General features: G+C 36.2%; 1 protein-coding gene and 1 long non-coding RNA gene across 2 annotated transcripts in view; one reads left to right on the top strand and one right to left on the bottom strand.

The window, feature by feature from the left end:
- LOC149733805 (uncharacterized) overlaps window positions 1-13,620 on the top strand; it is a 37,440-nt gene extending 23,820 nt beyond the window's left edge. Inside the window, exons 9-18 of the long non-coding RNA XR_016385288.1 lie at window positions 168-428; window positions 2,978-3,108; window positions 3,433-3,591; window positions 4,684-4,833; window positions 5,991-6,144; window positions 6,507-6,930; window positions 7,010-7,148; window positions 7,811-8,049; window positions 9,941-10,140; window positions 13,440-13,620. This is a non-coding gene — a long non-coding RNA (uncharacterized LOC149733805). The remainder of the gene's footprint in view (window positions 1-167; window positions 429-2,977; window positions 3,109-3,432; window positions 3,592-4,683; window positions 4,834-5,990; window positions 6,145-6,506; window positions 6,931-7,009; window positions 7,149-7,810; window positions 8,050-9,940; window positions 10,141-13,439) is intronic.
- The window catches only part of LOC149733804 (uncharacterized), a 27,488-nt gene extending 4,927 nt beyond the window's left edge, over window positions 1-22,561 (bottom strand). Inside the window, exons 1-31 of the mRNA XM_089882048.1 lie at window positions 21,692-22,561; window positions 20,552-20,740; window positions 20,126-20,317; window positions 19,864-19,976; window positions 19,197-19,367; window positions 18,532-18,678; window positions 17,837-18,014; window positions 17,329-17,431; window positions 16,493-16,704; window positions 15,551-15,714; window positions 14,940-15,102; window positions 14,246-14,441; window positions 13,451-13,608; window positions 12,580-12,757; window positions 11,403-11,555; window positions 10,819-10,953; window positions 9,950-10,136; window positions 9,068-9,328; window positions 8,391-8,507; window positions 7,832-8,034; window positions 7,004-7,241; window positions 6,363-6,659; window positions 5,983-6,132; window positions 5,184-5,445; window positions 4,611-4,756; window positions 3,410-3,648; window positions 2,968-3,082; window positions 2,487-2,630; window positions 1,948-2,079; window positions 961-1,109; window positions 135-416 (exon numbers count right to left, since the gene is read on the bottom strand). Of these exons, the coding sequence (XP_089738174.1) occupies window positions 135-416; window positions 961-1,109; window positions 1,948-2,079; window positions 2,487-2,630; window positions 2,968-3,082; window positions 3,410-3,648; window positions 4,611-4,756; window positions 5,184-5,445; window positions 5,983-6,132; window positions 6,363-6,659; window positions 7,004-7,241; window positions 7,832-8,034; window positions 8,391-8,507; window positions 9,068-9,328; window positions 9,950-10,136; window positions 10,819-10,953; window positions 11,403-11,555; window positions 12,580-12,757; window positions 13,451-13,608; window positions 14,246-14,441; window positions 14,940-15,102; window positions 15,551-15,714; window positions 16,493-16,704; window positions 17,329-17,431; window positions 17,837-18,014; window positions 18,532-18,678; window positions 19,197-19,367; window positions 19,864-19,976; window positions 20,126-20,317; window positions 20,552-20,740; window positions 21,692-22,280 (5,963 nt within the window). The 5' untranslated portion in view covers window positions 22,281-22,561. The remainder of the gene's footprint in view (window positions 1-134; window positions 417-960; window positions 1,110-1,947; window positions 2,080-2,486; window positions 2,631-2,967; window positions 3,083-3,409; window positions 3,649-4,610; window positions 4,757-5,183; window positions 5,446-5,982; window positions 6,133-6,362; window positions 6,660-7,003; window positions 7,242-7,831; window positions 8,035-8,390; window positions 8,508-9,067; window positions 9,329-9,949; window positions 10,137-10,818; window positions 10,954-11,402; window positions 11,556-12,579; window positions 12,758-13,450; window positions 13,609-14,245; window positions 14,442-14,939; window positions 15,103-15,550; window positions 15,715-16,492; window positions 16,705-17,328; window positions 17,432-17,836; window positions 18,015-18,531; window positions 18,679-19,196; window positions 19,368-19,863; window positions 19,977-20,125; window positions 20,318-20,551; window positions 20,741-21,691) is intronic.

Genomic DNA, 22,561 nt, shown 5'->3' with positions numbered 1-22,561 from the left:
TTTTAAGGCCATACAGTTCTGCACTTACTACTAAAACTATAAATTCATGTATTTGTACATTTTAAGAAGTACCTTGTGCATATTTATCTTGGGCAATTTTAATGGAAGAAAAAATGAGTAAAAAAGTATCTTACTCTTTTCTGATGTCTTTTTCCCACTCTTTGAAGATCATATGGACCTTGTACATCCTGAGGACTCTGTTTAACCTGGCATAAGAGAGCACAGCCAACTGGAGGCCCACTTTGGAGCCTATCATGTGCGCAAGGAGGTCGATGGGCGCGTTGGTCACTGCGTCCAGCAGGAAACGCCGATATGATTTGGCGTACCGCGTGTGGATCTTCATTTGATCATCAATGTTTGTGCTGAACTGGTCGAAGAAACTCATGTGGAAGTTCATGACCATGTCGAGCGCAAACCTGGAGCATGAGGTGCGTGAGGATTTTTATTTTATGAGTTTGTTGTTTATTTTTAATATATGTTGAATGTATGAATAAATGTAACTTACTTTATCCTAGCGTGGCCGGAAAATGACAGTGGTTATCACACGGGTTTAACACCTCATGCCAGCTTAGAGTTACCATGTATGTTACTTTGTGGGTGATTATTAATTTTTTGGGGGTTTTTGTTATGTGCGGCTGATAATTTAGACAACCCATTGGTGACCACTGGGTTGGAGCAATTGCCGTTAAGTGTCTTGCCCAAAGACACATACGCCCACAATGGTAGCAGCGTTGAGCCTTGAACCCATTACCTCTGGGTTACAGGCAGACGCGCTAACCACTATGCCCCGGCGCCGCATAATAGACTACTTAGTTGAACAAATTGCTGTAAAGTTTTTCCCCAAGGACACATACGCCCACAATAGTGGCAGCGTTGAGCCTTGAACCCATCCCCTTTTGGCTAAATGCAGCCGCTCTAACTGTGCCTTCACACAAAATCGCTAAAAATCCTAAATCTTACCAAACATCCACAATATATCCGAGGATATAAAAAGTTGAGTTATGACTGTAGAACCCAGCTTGATAGATGCACATAGAGCTAGATAAGAAGGCAAGGACGACGGTGATGTGGTTCCAAACTCGAGCAAAAGTAGATTCTCTGTCCAATACCTTTAAAGTTGTAGCATATACATTATATGTAAAACATTGAATTAAAGTTGAAAATTTTATGATATTGTTACCAAATCAGTAGTATTATATTTTCTTAAACTAGTATTTATAAAGCATTACAATTTAAAGCTGCATTAAAAGTTAAGGAAAAATTAGCAAGCTTTTAACAAACGATCGAGCAAAATTATAGTGAGTAAAATCTGTTCTGCTGCTAAATTAGGTTATGTTTTGAAAATTGAGGTGTAAAAGAATGAATGGTGCAAAAAACTGTCTCAAAAAACTGACAATGGTGCAAAAAAAACTGTCCTTAATAATATTATATTGTTTATACAACACAACACTCATAGAGTAAAATGAATATAAAGGGTAGGCGCATGCCATGGAATAGATAATGGTACCTTATATGGGTTATCTGGGTATGCGTACATAGAAACAAGTATATTAATAATACTGCAGCAATTAAAGGTGATATCATGGCACTTATGAGCATATTGACTACAGAACATCCTGGTTTTCAAAAAAAGGCATCAATAACATATAGTAGGGTGGGGAAGACGGGACACCTTTAGTACATATTATCTAAATATTCTGACTGGTTTTAAACAATTAACAACAATCTATGAAAGTTTTGACTCGTAAGGATGAGGTTTTATAATTCTTTAATAGTTCTTTGTTTACTTACTAAATGGGAAAAGAAAATTTAACGATAAGGTGTTCCATCTTCCCCACCCTACTATACATTTTACACTAAAACAGACACGTTGCATATACTTAAATTTTAATAAAAATATCTTAAATTTGTTAACTAAAAAAAATCAGCTTATTTTGAAATAACTACCTTGGTGAACTTATTTTTATCAGTTCCATCATATCTGTTGCCTTGTTGGTCATATAACGAGCCTCGTGTCATGCTAGCTTGGCTTGGCTTTTGTTGGAATGTGAGTGAGCGAGTGCCTTTAAGGTTGCGGTCCTAATAATAAATTTGGTCGATTAATAAAGCATATATAGATTTTTAGGCCTAATGTTATAATTTTTCAGACTGATGTTGAAACTGGCTTGATGGATGTAAATGAATTTTTATTCTCACATGGCAGGAAACGACAGTGGTTATAACATCGCTGTTATATCATAACCCCCATGCCCCCTTACGAGTTTCCATGCATGTAACTTTTAGTGGGATTATATTTAGCAGGTTTTTTTTATTGTTTAATAGCATTTTTAACCACTGGGTTGAAGTAATTACCATCAGTTAAAACAATTACCATAAAATTGTAACTGTATACTATATGGGTGAGGTCGCAAGACACAGCAGGAAAAAAACAAAAAACAGAGCCGAAAAATTTGTATATTATCAATTTACCCCCAAATTTCAATCACCTTAGCAATAGCAGTCATACGTTCACGGAATCTTGGAAATTTGTCCAAAATCTCATCCAGGTCTTTCTTACTGAGCACGTTCAAATCACAATTAGTGAGCGCTTTGATTGTTCGGCTTCTTGGGGTTGCCAATAGCAACGCAACCTGGGTTAATTGTAATGTCATAGTAAAAACAATAAGAGCTAGTTTTGACGTAATATCAGTTTATTTAATTTTTTTCTTTATAAATAACATTGGTATAATGGTGTATTACGTTATGCAAAATTACAGAAAAAATTTATTCGAAACGATCATGCTAATATTGCTTATAATTAAGAAATGCAAACTTAGTTTTATCTTTTAGCCTGATGCTGTCATCAAAAGAGCTACATCTGGCCCACAAATCATAGGTTTCCTACATCTGTTTCAACACCTGTGTGTTGCATTACTTATATTCAATCTATTTTAGTTATATTTTGTGTATTGTTTAATATGGACTTACCTCTCCAAAGTGTTGTCCGGGTCCAAGCACCTTACACACAGTCTCATCATCATCTTCTAAGATCGCTACGTTTCCTCGTTGGATGAAAAACATCTCGTCGCCTATGTCATCCCGTCTGTACAAGATTTATATTACTTCTAAGTAAGAGAGTACATTTTGGAAAGCACTGATTTTCATCAGGAGTTTGAGAACAATGATTTACAAACGTCATATAAGATTAATAAATGAATGAAACCTATTTATTATTGCGTTGTGGGGAAATGCCAGTCGTTATAACATGGGTCTTTTGTTTCATACACCTTGTGCCTGCTTACAAATTACCACATATGTAACTTTGATGGGAAATATACATAAATTTTTTAAAAGTTTTGTAATAATGCATGGCTGACAATTTGCACAGTTTTACACAAGCATTTTAATATCCTTTTTCTAAATCAATTACCTGCAGATGATGCTTTGTTTCAGGTAGAGAGCTGGTTGAATATGAGTTGACATGAGTCGGAAGAATCCTTGCGTTTCCTTGTCGATCTCTGCTCCTCCTTCTCCGAAAGCCTCCCGGATCATGGGATCGTACATGCTCTGACACACACTGGTCCGGATGGAAGGAGGAAGACCGATGAGGAGGTAGTCAGGACTTACACCCTGGGTTCGATCCCAGAGGTAGCAATAGTAGTTGAGGACCTGAAAGGCAGAAAAATGTTGCGTTCTTGGGTTTGTATTGAAACCAGTTGCGCAGCCAGGGGTTTCGGGGGTCGTAGCCCCCCCTTTAAAAAAAAAATCAATTTTTTTTAAAATTTTTTGATTAAACCCCCTCCCCCTTTATTTTTTTTCTGGCTGCGCCACTTATTGAAACGCTTGAATAGCGAATGAAAACTAAGGCGAGCACATCCGTATATATAGGGCACTTAATTGCGACATAGTGACACAAATTACTACATAGCTTCACAATTAATAATGAACCACGCTGACTGCGTCACATTGCGCAGGGCAAATCATGTTACTAAGGCTTGCAAGTGCGAACCACGCTGATTGTGGCACATTGCGCAGATCAGGTGGATACGGCATGCAAGTGCGCCTTTGTCTGGAGCGTGCCCGGAGGCGTGTCCACAACAAAAAAGATGATCATTAGAAAAATTACAATATTTTTATTCGTGGTAATGATATATTACTCTCAAGCCACATTAATGCAAAACTATACGTGTAATGTTAGATATAGAATTTTTTATAACAGGGGTGATGTCATGTGTTTTATCACCTGGTTTTACATTTAAAAGTTAATTTATCTTAGTGTAATGTGTCTTTCCTAAAACATAGAAGCCAAACCTGGGGGGAAATTTACTTTTTTACTACACTGAATGAATGTAATGTTACTTACTTTATCCTCACGTGGCCGGAAAACGACAGTCGTTAAAACGCGGGTTTAACACCTCGAGCCAGCTTACGAGTTACCATGTATGTTACTTTGTAGGTGATTATTTTTTTGAGATTTTTTATTTACACTGCCTTTATTGAAACCACATTTGTTACATGGGAATCTAACTAGTACTACCCCTGCATTTTCAAAAGTTTGGGACCAATGATCTTATTTCCTAGTACCTACTATAATTTACATTTAGATTAACTTTAATTTGTTTTTATCTTACTTGTCTTTGTGTTTCCTTAGTTACATCATAGACCTTAAAGAATTTAAGAATGTCTGAAAGTTTTCCTTTGTAGTGTCCTCTCCTGATGTCATCCGTCTGGATGTTGGCAGAGATGTCTCCGAGGATGGAGGAATAATACACCGTTCCTGGAAGAAGAGGTTGAATTAAGATGTGGACTTAATCGTTGCATCACTTTTTTTGGCCACTTGACAGCGTGCATGAGGTAGGTGATCGTTTTATAGAAATTGGAACAGAAGAACTGTGTTTTTTGTATTACAAAATGCTAATATGTCTGACGCTGTCGCTTAGTGGTTGTATTGTAACCAAAGGATACCGGGTTCAATACCTGATACTGATAGAAGTATGTATTCTTGGACAAGGCACCAACTGGACATTGCTCAAACCCAGTAACTACAAACTTATGGCTTGTAGCACCCTGTGTGTTAAGATAACGAGACAAGTTTACCCAAAATCTCATTCTTAAACCTCACTCACATAAAATAATATATAAATGCTTTGTTTTTAAGGTTACATGAATTAAAAGTTTATAAAAATAAAATATATTCGACTCACCCATGATCATTACCACTGTTGCCATGAACATTTCCGTTTGCATCCTTGCGTGGATGTCACCATACCCAACGCACACCAAAGTGGCAGTTGCCCAATATAGACTGACTATATATTGGTCAGTAGCTGACATAACCACATCTAGGGCAGGGAAGATATTCTGTGTAGCAAGTTGGCCAATCCAGGTAGAATTTTGGCAGAAAGTGACAGATCCTGTGTTATTGAATGACACCATCTCTGGCATGGAGCTGTACAATGCGTCATTCTGTGTATTGCTATGTTTAAGTACACTGATATGGCCTAGGAAATTTGGATATGAAAAGAGGGTGTATGTAAAATGATATCAGTTTGGCACCAAGCCACAATGGTTAGCGACCTATCGTGCCTGCCAATGGTCAAGAGGTTAAGGATTCAAGGCCTGCCCCTGCTACCATTGTAAGCGTATCATACGCTGCGTATGCTTCCTTGAGCAAGATACTTAATGGCACTTGTTCCAACTGAGTAGCCTCTTATAGAATGTCTACATTATCAGCCATGAAAAATCCCAAAAATAATATTGATATTAAAAGTTACAATGGGGCACGAGGTGTGTAAAACAAAACATCCGTGTTATAACAACAACTCTCAATGCCCAGCCACATTATTGATAAATCAGGTCATAGTAAAAAATATATTTAATATAAACAGAATTGTTTTGTTTCATACACCTCGTGTCATCAATAGTAAAAAACACATACTACTTTATTTAACACTAAGTCAAGTTAAACACACATACTAACGAAGAACTGCCATTATAACTTACATTAACAGATTCAGGGGGGCATGCAGATACAAAGAGCAAGCAAGCAAACCAATGGTGTAGAATGAATCCATACAGCACACTACTGCAGTGTTTAAGCCATCGTCTGTTGGAACGAATGTCCGACAACCAGAACGAGAAAAATCCAAAGACCTTGAAAAAAAAGTAGGAACTTTTTTTGGTCAGATACTAAGGTTATTGAAATTTAACAGTTATACCTGATCAATTGAGCTATGAAACAAGGAAAAAACATGATCTTGGCTAAAAATTATATACAAAAATATTATCAATAAAACATAAACGCTAAACCTAACAAAAACCCAATAAAAAACCTATGCAAATTAAACATCCTTTATAAATGAAATGTGTAGTAACTCATTCACCTTATACAGCTGCAGAAGACGGTTAATTCTCAGTATTGCGACCAGTCTCCACTGCATTTGGCTTACAGGGCTACCAAGACATGCTAGTACCAATAACTCAATCGGAAACCAAGAGATTAAGTCGACAGCAAAACTTGTTTTCAGGTAACGCCTGGCAGTTTGTGCAGAGTTGGTCACAGCTACTGATCTGTCATCAAAGTATGAAGTGTGCGCTTTCACGTATTGGTCAAATAAGCTCAGAAAGTCCAGGAGGTATTGGAGGACAAGGAGGCTGGCATTGCTGGGGAGGATGGAAAACTGAAAGAAGAAAAAAATAGTTATTACGTTATGTATGAAATTTGTGTTTGATGTGATTTTATGTTTGTTTGTTGTAAAATTTTGGGTGTACTTGCAGAAAAGCACAGGGAAATATATAGGGAAGAATTGCCTGAACACCTCTACTTAGAAATGTTTTTTAATCTAACAGTGCCAAATACTCTAAGAAAATATCTAGGCTATGTACCAACACAAATTTTACATATTTTTAAAGATGAACATACAAAAGAAAAAAAGCCTCAAAATAAAAAAGGTAAAAATTTAGAATATATATCACTTTTGACAAGATAAATGTTTATAAACTTTTAAAGAGAATTAAATTTCACCTGCAGAGGAACAAGAATTACAGTAAGAACCGTCAAGATCACTCTGATCCCTTCATAGATTCTGTAATCCCTGCTCAGAGGATCGAAAGTGATGGGGAGGAGGAAGTAGCTTGATATGCTGTTCTCTGAGTCTTCCTTAGCATTGGTATGTATAAGAGGTGTATTAATCTTATGGTCAGCATACAGAACTGTCCCCCCTTCGATTTCTTCAAGGTTGTAGCGGTCCGTCATTGTAACTCTAATAGAAAACTTTTGTGTTCATATTATATTTTTACTTGAATGAATATAGTTGGGTGGGGTTAGATGGTTTATGTTTTCATTCTCTTTTCTTATCCTAACTGGTAGCAAACAAATAATATTTACAGATTTATATACTTATAGCCCTGCAACCCTTTTTAAGAGTGTTTAATTGTTCAAAACACATACAGAAAAAAATGGGATTTAAAAAGTCCTATGACCCAATGGTAACACATCTTGCCCAACAGCACTATATTTTTTATTCCAGCATTGCGTAGTTATGACAGTCGTTATAACTTATATTAACATGGGTGTTGTTTCATGCACCTTGTGCCTGCCTAGAAGTTAACAAATTTAAACTAGCCCCAGCCAAAACGAATAAACTTTGAGTTACAAGTCACTAAATGTTTATTTTTTAGTATTATTTTGCCTTATAACTCCTATATGTCGTCTAAAATTAGACATTCAAACAGTTTAACAGCTATAAAGCATAAATAAACCAAACATGCCAAGTTTTGGTAAAATTTTATTACAAATATTTTATTTACTTTCATTTTTACCTAATTTTAGAGGAAAAGTCACAGTACCTACCCCATTCTGCTGTTTGCATTACGTTGGTTGATTGCGTTCAGCACACGCTCTTTATACGAGGCATCGTCCTCAATCTTGTTCATTTGTGCTTGGAGGACAGGGAAGGACTGGAGGACAGTGTCGATGTCTCCTCTCTGGAGGACCAGGACTTCACAAGCAGTATCAGCGACAACGGTACGAGGTGATCCGCATCCAAAGAGGATCTATGGAAAGTTGAGGTAATAAAGGGAACTATAGCTAAATTATAAAACATGTGTGCAAAAATACAGACAGAATTTTTGAACTGAATGTAATCTTTTAATTTGTTCCAAGAAAGCCAGATTTTGAGAGGTCACCCCAATTTTTAATACAGGTATGGTTTTAGCACCGCAGTTTTAAAATTAAATAGTTTTTACCTTGTTGCATATCTACACAAATGAGTTAAAGTATGCATTAATCAATCAGGTTCTCTATGCTCGAAAACTATGGGTGTAAGTTCCCTGTAACTGCATTTTTACCCAGTGTTTTACTAGGAAATAAAAAAAAAGGGCTTTTCAAACTATAAAAATAATAAACGTACCTCAATTTCACCGAAATAGTCTCCTGGGACAAGATGGTCGACAATTTCACTTAAATCCTCAGTTACGATGTCACAATGACCTTGCTTTATGATGTAAAGGTTCCTTGACAGATCACCCTGTTTATATCAGTTTAAACACTATTTGTAAATTTACCTCTTTTTTTGTAGCTAGAATAGCAGGGTTCAAGAATTACTAAAGTAACTTAAGAAAGATGGCACTTTTTTATTAGTGGCAATGTCCATTTGGTTAAACGGGCAAACATAAGCGTAAATGCAACAATACAACTGTGGCGCACTGGTTTGAGTGTTTGCTTAACCAAATAAAATGCAAGGTTAAAGGTTCTATCTCTTAACAGTGGGGGTATGTAAGTTCTTGTGTGATTTTTCCTTTAATGCCAATTGCTCAAACTCAATAGTTACTAATGATTTTTCAAAAAAAGCCAAACACAAGCAGAAAAATAATGAACCAAAAGGTTTTTACACCTGGTATCTCATAACAGGTATGAGGACATAAAATAGACCCATATGTAATAACAACTGATGTTGCCCAGCCACAACACAATAAAATGTGACACTTATTCATTCATTTAACAATTACAGTGACCAAGTGTTAGTGTAATTTAAAGCAAAAAAAAAACAATTTTCTTTAACAAAAAGTTACCAAAATCCCAACCTACCTCATAAATAATGACATCCCCTTCAGAGTAGTGAAATATCATCACATGGTTGCACAACATGGCTATAAAAGATGTGTCCACCCCATGAAAGAAAGGTAAACCCTCTACAAACTTGTTAACACTTTCATACAGCAGAACACTGTGTAACTGCTTCGGTAGTTCACGCCCTATAGTTTGAACACCAGGTGTGGCGGTCCCACAGTAACGTTCCCATTCTATTCGACGTACGTTCATGACCCTATCAACCAAGGCATTCTTTACCTGAAAAAATTGGGTAGTGTTTAGGAATAGTCAGCATAGCATAGATGTAAAGTAAGGGTGAAGGGTGACGTAAAGTTTGGGGTCCTGACATGTCTGTATACACAAATTTTAATCATCTAGCACCCGTTTTGCACTCTAGCGCTAGGTGTCAAAATATTTGGAACATTAAAGAACAAAGTTTCTAATTTTTGCCAACTATGAGCCAATCGAGACATTACAACAATGTTACCCCAGATTTAAATCAAAATGTATAAAAAAATGCGAGGCCTATGCAGCAGGCACCATAGGTGCTGCCTATGTTTGACCAACGGTAAAACTTTTCAGCTAGGAAATTTAATTATATTTGAGCGTGGGCTGTGTATTTTATAAGTAGATAGTGATACACAAACTGTTAATAGACACTTTTAAAGGGAAGGGGGTTTTGATTTACGCCTTTTCATTTATTTTAAACTGATTTAAACCACTTTGCTATGTTAATTGGTTACTCGTCAACTGGTAACATCTATCGCACATAAAATATGTCATTACTTTTAAAAACTGTAAGGGTATTAGCTTTTTTTTTACATAATCACAATATAAATTTAAGTTTTCGCGGTTTACATGCATTCACAGTTAACTTACTGCATGCACGACGAGATATTGTTTAGTTGCAAGCATGGAGTTTCTGAAGCTGACTTCAGCTGCCTCGCTGTTTGAAACTGTGGAGGCAATAACAGCCACCAGCCACCCGTACATCACAGTACCTATGATCATTGTACCAAGGGCAAACATTCTTCCACTGGTTGTGCTTGCTGAGATATCTCCATAGCTGGGTAAAAGGAGTTAATTCAAGTGTTTATAATAATATTTTATTGACTTTATTTGTCTTTACGATTATGCTAGCAAAGTTTTAGAAATATTTAGTTTTAGAAATATATACGAAAAGACAGGATATAGCGACAAAACAACAGCTGTTAAAACACGCTTACAGTTAAAAACATACCTAGCAGACAAACAAGCAAACGACTGTAACAATGGGGGAAGTCGGCTTTGACCTAAAGATTGAGTCATGGTGGAAAAATAAAACCCCTGATGAGAGTTGTTAGCATTGCAGGTGGTCTAGTCTAGTCAGTGTTAAATACAAACTGTAATTTATTATTGCAAGCAGTAATTACACGCTGTATTTTTGTTTGTATGGGGTATTAAAAATCGAACATGTTTTTCTTAGACCTTACAACTTCAGAAAGGTTAAGAACTGATTGATGTGTTAAAATGGCAATATTTTTTTCCGAGTAATCAGCCAACTGTGGCCTAAATTCCCATAGCAAGACACACCATGAAAACAGCCACCAACGCCCACCATCCATTTATGTTAGCTATTATTTTTTAAAAAATCCTCATCAATGTCCACAGATTTAGACTGTGTTAAAAATTCAAAACTGTAGCGCCTATATTACCAATCTGTACATTTTTCAATGTTATTATATTTTTTAACTGCAACCATTACTTACCCTGTACTAGTCATGGTAGTAGAAGCCCAGTACATTGTCTTGATATAATCCTGGCCTTTGTTGGTGATATACCCGATATCAAACACCCATGCCCATGAACCAAATCGACATTTGTACATAATCCTGTCCAGGTGACTGTGGGTGGAATATAGCTTTGTTTAAAATTATGAATGTATCTTACTCTATCCATTGCCGGAAAACGTTGTTATAACATGGGTGTTCATACACCTCGGGCCAGCTTACAAGTTACCAAGTATGTTACTTTGTGGGTGATTATTTTTTGTGGATTTTTTTTATTTTTTATGTGTAGCCAGTGGCGCAGCCAGAAAAAAAATAAGGGGGAAAAAAAAAAATTTTTTTTTTTGGGGGGGGGTTTATAAGGAAGGGGGTCCGCGACCCCTAAACCCTTTTTTAGAAGCTTTATTATTTGGAGAAACTTTGTTGCCAACTGGTACCATATTTTTTGGGGCATCTCTATCTGTATATAAATTTTCATTTTTCGTTGGTTTGCCTCTTTAATTCTCTATTTACATATTTTTCTCGCTACTCCCGGCCATAAAGCTGTGATATTACATAAAACTTACCTTTGCATGCCGTAACCACAGGACCACCAGTAGTAGAAGCATGAACACATGTGTGTAAACGTATATATGTAAGCTACAAACTTAAGGGTACGGATTCTTACAATCTGCACGTTAAGACTGTATTCCCATCTTGAGAAGGAGCTTGGGACATACCTGCAGGTAAAAACAAGTTTGTAAAATAAAAAAAAAACATTAGTGTATTGTTTAAATCAGTGGTTCTCAACCGCGGGTCCGCTTCAACTTTAATGCCGGTCTGCCATATATTACAATTTTATATCTCAATTGCAAAATGCAAGATGTTCAAGTCTTGTCCATTAATTAAAGAAATAAAACGTCAAATTTTGACTGATTTAGAACTTCGCCAGTTACGTAATTTGCAGAACTGCAACGTAACATAGAGTTCATGGTCTACTTTAAAATTTTATCAGTTTGCAAGCTAAAAAGGTTGGAAAACACCGATTTAAACCATGATACTTGTAAGTAAAAGGTACTGAGTTCAAGTCTCACTGCAGTTTGTGTGTTTTACCCAAGTGGACCAAAGGTATAACCATAAGTTGGCCAACTAAGTGCCTGGTGGGGTACATTAAATATACAATTATTTAATTGCTCTCACGTTGTGTACAATAATAAATTACCCAAAATTAACAGCCACAACAAAATCAAATTAAAAACTTTTACATGGCAGCTAACACCATAGGACGCTTAGAGGGCATTGCTCCTACCCAGTGAATGAATGAATGAATGAATGAATGAATGAATGAATGTAACTTACTTTATCCTCACGTGGCCAGAAAACGACAGTCGTTATCACACGGGTTTAACACCTCTTGCCAGCTTACGAGTTACCATGTATGTTACTTTGTGTGTAATTATTTTTTGGGGATTTTTTCTTTTTTTTTATGTATTTCTGATAATTTAGACAACCCATTAGTAACCACTGGGTTGGAGCAATTGCCCTTAAGTGTCTTGCCCAAGGACACATACGCCCACAATGGTAGCAGCATCGAGCCTTGAACCCATTACCTCTGGGTTACAGGCAGGCGCGCTAACAGTGGTCACTAAATCAGTTGTAGCAACCTGTGTGTCAGAGTAATGAACCACGCTGTAGGAGCTCCCTTAGTATAACACAATATAGATAAAATAGAAACCACAAACCAATAAATTACATTTTTCATACCGAAAGAAATACAGGATTCTGTTAAGTCTCAAAAATGCCATTGCATGATATTTTGCAATCCTAGTACAACCAACCCAAGGTGATATTATCTCAAAGGGAATCACACCTAGGATATCAAGCCATAGTTTGTTCCATTTATTGTAGTTGTTGTAAATATCCTTGAAGCTTGTCAAAAATCCTGTTGGAATAAAATACAAATATTGCTTTACTACAACATAGGAATAAATTTAACGTTTTATCATAGTGTGGCGAGGTAACGACAGTGGTTATAATGTGGATGTTCCGTTTTATACAACCTGTGCCTGCTTACGAGTTACCACGTATATGTAACTTTGTGGATGGTTGTTTTTTTCTGTATGGCTGACAATTTAGACAACCCATTAGTGACCCTTGATGGGAATTAAAATTAATATAACACAGATGTTTTGTTTTATACACCTCATGCCTGCTTACGAGTTGACACATGTGTAACTTTGTGGATGGTTGTTTTTTTTTTGTGCATGGCTGACAATAGGCAACCCATTAGTGACCACTTAATGGGAATTACAATTATCATCTTACTACAACATATTAATTGTATTTTACACCAAGTTTTGTTAGATTTGTGTCAGGGTGTAACAACTAACAACTGGGTCTGGCATTGCCAAAATAATTTTGTTCAAGCTTAATTTATTGTATGAACATATAGAAAATTAGTTATTGCATGACCAATTGTTAGTTTAGTATTTAGTTAGTTTTAAAAATTTACTTCTTTTATTCAAAAATTAAGTAGTTGTTTAAGTAACAGTTACGCTTAAAAATAATATATAAATATATATATATATATTATTTATTGAATAAAAAAGTCCTAAATCCCTTAGGTAGTACTAACCATTTGGAGTAAGGACTTCAGTTCTCAAGTTGACAAAGATGTTGAAATAAAAGGATAAATCAATGATGGCGTACGTGAGGAAGATGTGGAGTCTTCCTTCATCTGAGGTTGGGTTGTAAGCAACACGACTGATGTCGTATGTGGATGGTACTATGATGCTGAGGATGGTATGGTATTTTAGTAAAAGGTAGGCTCATATATATAATTATACTACAGCCAGTGGCAGTGTCTAGCATGCTTTAGTAATGCTTTAACCAATCAGCAGCGGCCCATTATGGCTTGACCTAATTTTAAGTCATATATTTAAAAAATAGACAAATCTAAATAAAGGTATATAACTCACAAATTCACATATGAGATAACTCGCAAGCTGGCATGTGGTGTATGAAACAAAACACTAATGTTATAATGGCTGTTGTTGCTTTGCCACGCAGGGATGAACAAGTAACACTTATTTATTCATAAAATTAGATAATTAAGAAGGAAAGATCAGCATTTGTTACAAAAATGTAAGTTTAACTACATTTTTAATAAATCAGATCTCAAAGAAAAAATAATATAGTAGGGTGGAGGAAGATGGGACAGATTTTCATTCTATTTTTTCATCCCATGTAATAGTAAATAAAAAAAATTCAAAGAATTTTAAAACTGTATCCTCAAGATTCCCACATACCGTTGTTAATTGTTAAGAACTTAATCAAAATATTTAGATATTACGTACAAAAGTTGTCCCATCTTCCCCCACCCTCTTATATATTTTTTAAACCACAGATAAAAATAAAAAGGTTTTCAAACCTATAACTCCCAGTTGAGCCCATAATCATAGTTCCGAATATGCTGCTACCACTTTGAATGCAACCAGCAATATTGTCGAAGCCAGTAAGTGAACTACAGTTGGTTGAGAGAGCTGAATTGACACCAGAATTACACGAGTCCGTTGCAATTGCCATTAAATCAAGAGCTTCAGCTTCCGCTCCAGTGTAAGTTATTTCTAAAATAAAAATAAAAAAAATTTTAACCTAATCCTTTTTTTATTAGTATTTTTAAAAGAAATTAAGAATAATCTTACATTTTTCTGTGTTTTTATTAATGTTTTTTTTTTTAAATAGAGAATGTTATTGCATTTTTCGTTTTTTTTATAGAATTTTTAAAAGAAAAAAATGATGTTGCTTTATTCCCTCTTATTAACATTTATAAAACAAACTGATTTTTTTGTTTTATTTGTTCCTTTTCAGTTCAATATTTTTGAAAATTAGGTAGCATATTATTGGTATTTTAATGAGATATTATAGATAGTTACATTACACCTTAGTAATCAATGAATAACATTTTAAAAGCATTGGCTATTTATAACAGCCACAATGTAAAATACAAAATAGCTATTTAAAACAGCCACAAGAGTAAAAAACATTTTCTATCAGTCATAATTTTACAAATTTAATAAAAGGTAGTTAAAACAAATCATTTATATACTAAAGCATATTTTTACCTTGTCCAGGTGTTGTGGTGAAAAAAGCCATGAAAGTTGTGTAGATACCAGATAGTAAACTGATCACAAACATATAGTTGATCCAAAACTTATAGAAGATATGCTTTGGGTTGATGATAGTTAGATTGAAGAGTCTCTCCTGCCATGTTGTAACGTCAGGATCCTGCAGCATAGATATTATTAGGTTAGTTTTATATGGTGGACAGTTTTACTTGGATAGTTTTTTTTGTATGATAGATAGTTTTTTTGGTGGATAGTTTTTTTTATATGGTAGACAGTTTTACCTGGATGTTTTTTATACGTTAAACAGATTTTTTTATGGTGAACGGTTTTACCTGGGCAGTGGACACTTTTTTAAACATTACATTGGACCATTTTTTTTTAAATGCTTAGTAATATCTGGGTTACATTGTGAAAATGCATTTACAGACATGGTCGGTAAAGTAATAAACCTTTTTTATGTGACCAATGCAATATACTTGCTCTACTTGCTGTATATAACAGTGAGGTAGTAGCTGTTTCAGGTGTGAAACTGAGATGCCTAAACATATATTATTATCCCAAAACAATTTCAAATGGCCTAGCAACAGTTTATATATTAATATCATTACATCAAACTTAGCGTTGGGTGCCACTGCTTCTTTCAAGTCTTCATAGTTGGCGTTCTGTGCAATTATTTTGGTGCCATCAGTCAACACAGTAGATGATCTTCTCCCAACATTTTTCGGGGTCCCATTCACAACAAAGTCAACCAGAGATGGTTTGGGACCCGCAGCTGTGAATATTTTTGATGAGTTGGCTTTTGCAATTTTGAAAAGGTACAATCTAGTTGTTACAATATAATTAACACAATATATCGTTTTGACTGAACATAATTTCAGGTATTTTTAAGTTTTAGACTTTTAGTTCACATTATGTTTGCTGGGTGTTGGGGTGATTAAAAACTTTGGCCTATATCACAGGACCCTTGATGTGCCTCGCTGTAAGACCTTAACTGTACAACCATATTATAGAGCAGAATATTAGTTTCTATTGGCATTTAAATAGTGCTCTAAATGCAAAGCTGTAGTATAAATTTTAAATTGAAAATTTACTATATATAAATATATATATATAAACGTCCGGCGCCGTGGCATAGTAGTTAACGCGCCTGCCTGTAAAGGCTTGTAACCCATACTCCCATAGTTAATTGGTTCAAGGCTCGACGTTGCTACCATTGTGAGCATATACGTCCTTGGGCAAGACACTTAGCAGCAATTACTCCAACCCAGTGGTGGTTGTCCAAATTATCAGCCATACATAAAAAAAATCCCAAAAAAATAATCACCCACAAAGTAATATACATGGTAACTCGTAAGCTGGCACAAAGTGCTAAACCCGTGTGTTAACGACTGTCGTTTTCCGGCCACGCGAGGATAAAGTAAGTTACATTCATTCATTCATTCATATATATATATATATAAATATATAATTTATATTGTTACATAAATCTATACCTACTACACAGGTAGATATAATGTATATAATGTAATATTTTAAACTAATTTGTATACCATCCTCAGCCATTGCTCTTTCCAGGTTCATTTTTGCTTTGGTTTTATGCATGACGACCCTAGATAGGTCAACACCATCATAGTCAGTGGAATACACAGTTGTCATACGGCGGCCCATTTGTTCGGTGGGGGCTTGTGCCTCAGCACTACCTTCTGCAGCAATAGCAGTGGAATCAACAACACTCATGCGTCGTTTGTGCTTTGTAGTTTTCCTATGATGAACATAGGGGAGAATTGAATGCATTATGACAGGCATGTTCGTATGTAGATTTGAATTTATTGAAATATGACAGATATGTAGATTTAAACATTTGGTTGAGCTGGCAATACTCGCATAGATTAGGATAATTGGTACAAAATGAGAGAAGTTTAAAAGTTAGGTTTGGCGTTATTATTTTAGATAAATATATAGTTGGATGGGGGAAGATGAGACACTTTTTCATTCGATTTATTAGCCCCATTTGGTAGTAAACAAAGAACATTCATGGAATTATTAAACCGTATCCTTTCGGCTTCCATAGATCTTTGTTGGTTGTTTAAAACATGATCAGGATATTAAAATATTATGTGATAAAGGTATCCCGTTTCCCCACGCTTCTAAATAGATATATATATATTATTTTTATTATGCTGGTGGAGATTGTAAAATAAACTAAAAATTCACATAAACATGTATAACCCATCAGCTTATTAATATTACCATGATAAATTGAGTTTTTTCTGGTTGTGGCCACACAAGGTTTAAGTATAATTTATCTCATATACTCAAGTTTGGGAATTTTAGTTTTACATATTACAGTACTCAGTTTAGTACCCAGAATGTTGTTCAAACTTACTCAACAAAGCTGGTGTAGTCGTCATATTTTGGGGGTTCCATAGGCCATTGGTGATCACCTTGTGTGCATTTGATTCGAGCAGCTTCAACAAATTGCTCGGCAGCTATATTGACAAGCAATTAATGAGAATATTTATAAAACTTTCCACAACTATAGAAGCTATAAATAGCCATAAAATCACAATTATAAATGTTTGAACGTTTTGTCCAATTAATTTTTTAAATAGCCTTACTGGCGATAAAAATGACATAACAGTTTAAAAACTTTTAATCGAACTAATCATTCTCAAGTCTATTGTTTAATAAGATTGTAGCAGACCAGAAACACTGCCAGGCCAGCGTCCATACATATATCTTAAACTTATTCATTAAGCAATGCCAACTGTGGACTACACAAAACCTCTAACACAACTTTTCAAGAAACAAAATGTACATTTCAGTTGCAAATTGCAATGCCCTTTGACATAAAAACACATATTTTTTCCAGTTTTATTCTTTTGTATTTTTACCTTTAGGATATTCAGAAAGAACTTGACGAAAGTCGTGTTTGTTCAGGACGAAGATGTCACAGTTTGTCTTGCATCGAATGGAGTTGATACGCGGAAGATCAAACACGAGAAGGATCTGCCCAAAGAGCTTCCCTGAGTGCATCATCGCTACTACCTCTTCCTCATCTGAGTCTAAAACCTGAAGGAGGATGAATACTATTTGTATGGAACAAGGTGAAAATTAAATAATGATGTAATAATTTGTGCATCTTATTCTTGAAATGACCCTGGGAATAAGTGTAATTGATTTTAGTTGTCGCATACGTATTGGTGTTTAAACTTAGCTATCTGGCATTTTCACTTGCCTTCACCATTTGCACTGCCAGTACCATTTATATACGAAGCGTCTACAACTTGTTGCCGTGTGTATGTGAAAATGTATGAGTATGCTTCTGTTTCAACCTGATGACTTATGGTTTAAATAAACCAAAAATATAGAAACAAGATAGCGAGTAACCTTTTGAAAAAATGTTCATGAACCACTATGATGGAGAATTAAGGAGCCACATTTTACATTGTGTTAAAAGATTCAAAATGATATGTCATCAAACTGTCTAATACCCGCAACATTTTGTGGTTTGAGACAATCTGTCTGATATTGATGACAATTTAGAAATCATTTTTAAAATTAAACATCTTAAAATAGATTACCCTACCTCCACAATACCATGTTGTATGTAGCACATATTGTTGGCAATTTCACCAGCTCTCTGAACAAACTGGTTCTCCAGGTAGACCATGGGTGTTGCTACAAGTGCCAGGTTTCTACAGAAAGCATCTTCAGTTGCATCCAATAGATCAGCCTGTTGTGATAATGTTAGATTAAATAAGTATTGAATTATTGGCGGAATCGGCATTCGAACATGAAATTAAACTTGCCTCACTGCAGCAACACAATTGCAATAGATGATCAACCTACCATGGTACCATGGCAATTTGCCACAGGCCCTTTTTTGAGGACGCAACATCACTTATCACAGGTGGTTGCTAATGCTATCGTGGCATTTTTTCTACTGCAGTGGCAAATAATACCGGAGAAATTGCTGTGGTGAATTTCATGGTCTGAGCACTTGTACAGCAGATACCAGATACATTTAGAATAGAAGCGTAACCTGCACTACCCCTTGTAGGGTACCTACTACCTAGGACTCCATTTAGAAGTGTATTGGGCCAATTGGGGGCACGCCATTAAACATTTTCGTCAATAATGACTGGTAGTTTTATTGGTAGTCAGGATATACCAAAAAACATTTTTCAGATTGCATAAATACACTACACCGACACTTACACAAAAACGGTCAAAATCATAAAATGGACTTACTTTTCGGACCAGTTTTTGGAAAGTAGCTTCTGCAAAACTTGCACGTAAGGACTCAGGCAGTGTAAGAAGTATTCCACTTGCTTGTACATCCTCCCCCTCCCAACGATGCCACAGGTAATCGAAATATCGAATACATATTCCCTTCACATTTTCAGTGACACCCATGCGGTCCTAAAACAAGATTTGTTTGTTGTTATTTTCTTTCTAATATTTGTTTTAATTAATTTGATCTTTATTATCTTTTTAAAGCGCTATGACATAGTGGTTACGGTTAGCATGCCAGCCTCTTCTAACCCAGATCCAGAGGTTACGGGTTCGAGGCTTGATGCTGCTACTGTTGTTGGTATATACATTCATTTATTCATATGTGTCCTTGTTTAAAGTACTTAACAACAATTACTACAATCCCAATGCTTCCCGATGGGTTGTCTCAATTGTAAGCCAAATATTTAAAAATGAACCAACCAAAAGTTAATTACCCACAAAGTTTTATATGTGGACCAGTGTGGTAACTTGTAAGTGGACACTAGTCTAGGTGTATGAAACAGAACACCCTGGGTATAAAGACTGTAGTTGACCCACACGAAAATAAACAAGCTGTACACATTCTTTTACATTCAATAATGCTACAAGTACGTAGCTACAAAGTCTAAAACCCTAAACTTACCACTTCGTCCTGGAAAGCTCTGAAACGATGAACGAAACTTGATCGTCTAGCGTCAATGTTCGTAAGCATGGACGTCATACCACCCATAGTCATACCGTATAGGACCATCATACCTGTTACAATAACGTGTACATGTACTACAACATAAGTATTTGTTTAGGTTGTGTTTTTTTTACATAAATTTTACTTCTTGTTATAACCCGGGGGATTAAGACTTTTTTTGAATGTTGTAAAGTCGCTGAAGTAATCGTGTGCGCCTTACCAATGATCATAGCAAAAACGGAGTAGATTTTCTCGGGTATGGTGTACGCGTGTATGTCTCCGTAGCCTGTAGAAGTAGCGGTTGCAGACGCCCAGTAAAGACTGGTGATGTAAGTGTTATGCAAGAAGCTCACTTCGCTGTTTAAAGCGGCGTCCTTGTTGGTCGATAATCTAAGCACTTTCTCCAAAATATCTAGGAAAAGAGTGGGGTAAGATGGGACATGTTTTCATTCTCTTTTCTCGTGTAATTCGGTGGTAAACAAAAAAAAAACAATAAAAAAAACTGCATCTTTACGACTCCTAAAAGGCGTTGTTATTTGTTCAAAACACGATCGGGAAATATGGGAATTGTGTGTTAACAGTATCCCATCTTACCCCGCAGTACTAGATTTAGTTTTCGAGTGGCAAAAAAACTCATTTTGCTTACGTTGAGGCAGGTACATGATCCAGCTGTTACCGGAGCATAAAGACAGGTCGAAACCTGATTCATCGCTTCTGGAGCATGCGAGACCGTACCAACCACACGCGGTGAAATGGATCGTCAAGGTCGACAGCAGTGCGTACTTCAGGGTTCGGTAAAGAAGCGTGCTAGAGCCTGGTTCCCCTTCACGAATGCCTGTGGTAAGAAAATGTAGCTATCACTCAGTCATTTTTGTGTATGGAGATATTTGTAATTCCGTATGCGGTATGCCTGCTATACAGAATTTTTCGGCGTCATGGCTCGTCGCTGCACGATTGTAGAACTTGTTGGTACCGGTGCGTACATGTATTCTTAGGACAAGACCCTTATTGATCAAACTCATACCCACTAATCGTTTGCATCTTTTAAATGCAGTATATTCATTGCCCCATTTTAAAGTCGCGCTGATTTGTATAAACATTTAAAGTTTCGGTTGTGCGTAAATTATTATCCGTTAGCTGGTGCTAGTGGAACCTTGAAAATGATTATCAAGTATCGCGTTATAAGGACGAAATTTAGGCGACCGCAAAGGGCTTTAACATACTTAAGGAAACGTACAGCTTTACCTGAAAATTAAATGATCGCTAATTAGCGGTTTAGTGGTAATGTGGTTCTAGTACTTGCGTTAATTCTTACTTGGCGGTTTGACCGTGTAAAAACGGACTGGACACGGTTTTGACTGATTAAATTACATTATAAAGATAAGGTACACGCATAATAACAAAATTAATTATATATAATATTATATAAACACGTAGGCTTATCAATTTTTCGGTGGATTAAATTTTATTGTATAAAACCGGGGGGATTAGTTAAAATATTGCCTAAATTCTAATCTGCAGAGTATGGCAGTTCCTGAGATCTCGCACATTATTTTTCGCGCGCGCCCGTGCTATCATCAAAAATCTGCGTGCATGTAAATTTTTAAGCCACGTTAGGAAATCTTACTTAATCTAATACGTCCTTTTTTCTTTGTTTAATTAATTGGCGTGCGTTGGACAAACTATGGCGTGTATCAACAGTGCTGTGCACCTGCAATACTCTGCAGACTGGCATTAAGTGAGGGGACTAAAAGTTTATAAACAATTGAAAACACAATTTGCTTACCTAAGTAGTAAAGGACAAAGTGCAATCGTACATATTGCTTCTGGCGACCGACGGCGTAAAAAAACTGGTCGCTGCCAGGTGCAAGCCATCTTAACTGGGAAATTGGGAAAAGTGAAAGGACGTCAAGGAAGAACGCGAAGCTGGTTTGGTAGCGTTCTCGGATTTTGAGTAAGTTCCGTTCTTCGACTCCGTCTATCATGTGTCCAGTGCGCGAGCGTAGGAACATAATGTACGAAAAGAGAACATCGGCGGCGGTGGCCAGATTATACAGCATTTGCTGCGCATTGAAGAAGAACATGTAGGAATTGAAGAAAAGACACATTACAACCAAAATCGAGACGAAAGTCTGAAAGTTTCTCAGAATCGGGTTGTACCACGAAATGGTCTCGCTGCAGAAGGTGTTAGGTTCTCCACTTTCTTGAATGGTAAAAGCGCTTTTTGTCGCCTCCAGGTCATTAGCGAGCTGGACAATGCTGGACTTCTTGGCTGATACCAGCTGCCTATCGACAGTGGCGTTGCCTTCGTCAATTTCGGCCCGGACGTCCTTATTTTCAGGCTCGACTTCCACGACTGTTTCTGTTTCCGCCATGGTGCGAGCTGAAGTGGCCACAAATTACGAAATGAACTTTCCAATAACAAATAACACAGCACACAAATAAAGTACCACACTACCCGTTAACGCCAAACAAGCGTCAACGGACAGCTAAACAAAGTTTTGCAACTATCTGTACTGTATTCTGATACGGTCTCCAAATTTACATTTTTTTTGCTCAAATGGCAACAGTTTTAAAATTGAACAGGGAAAACGGCCGAAATACGACCAATTTGCTTGTGTTTTCAGTTCCCTTCAAAATATGAAATGCAGATTTG

This window comes from Ciona robusta, chromosome 7 (genome assembly GCF_009617815.1).
Source record: "Ciona robusta chromosome 7, ASM961781v2".
NCBI classification, from domain to species: Eukaryota; Metazoa; Chordata; class Ascidiacea; order Phlebobranchia; family Cionidae; genus Ciona; species Ciona robusta.
This window is presented reverse-complemented; position numbering and strand designations above follow the sequence as displayed.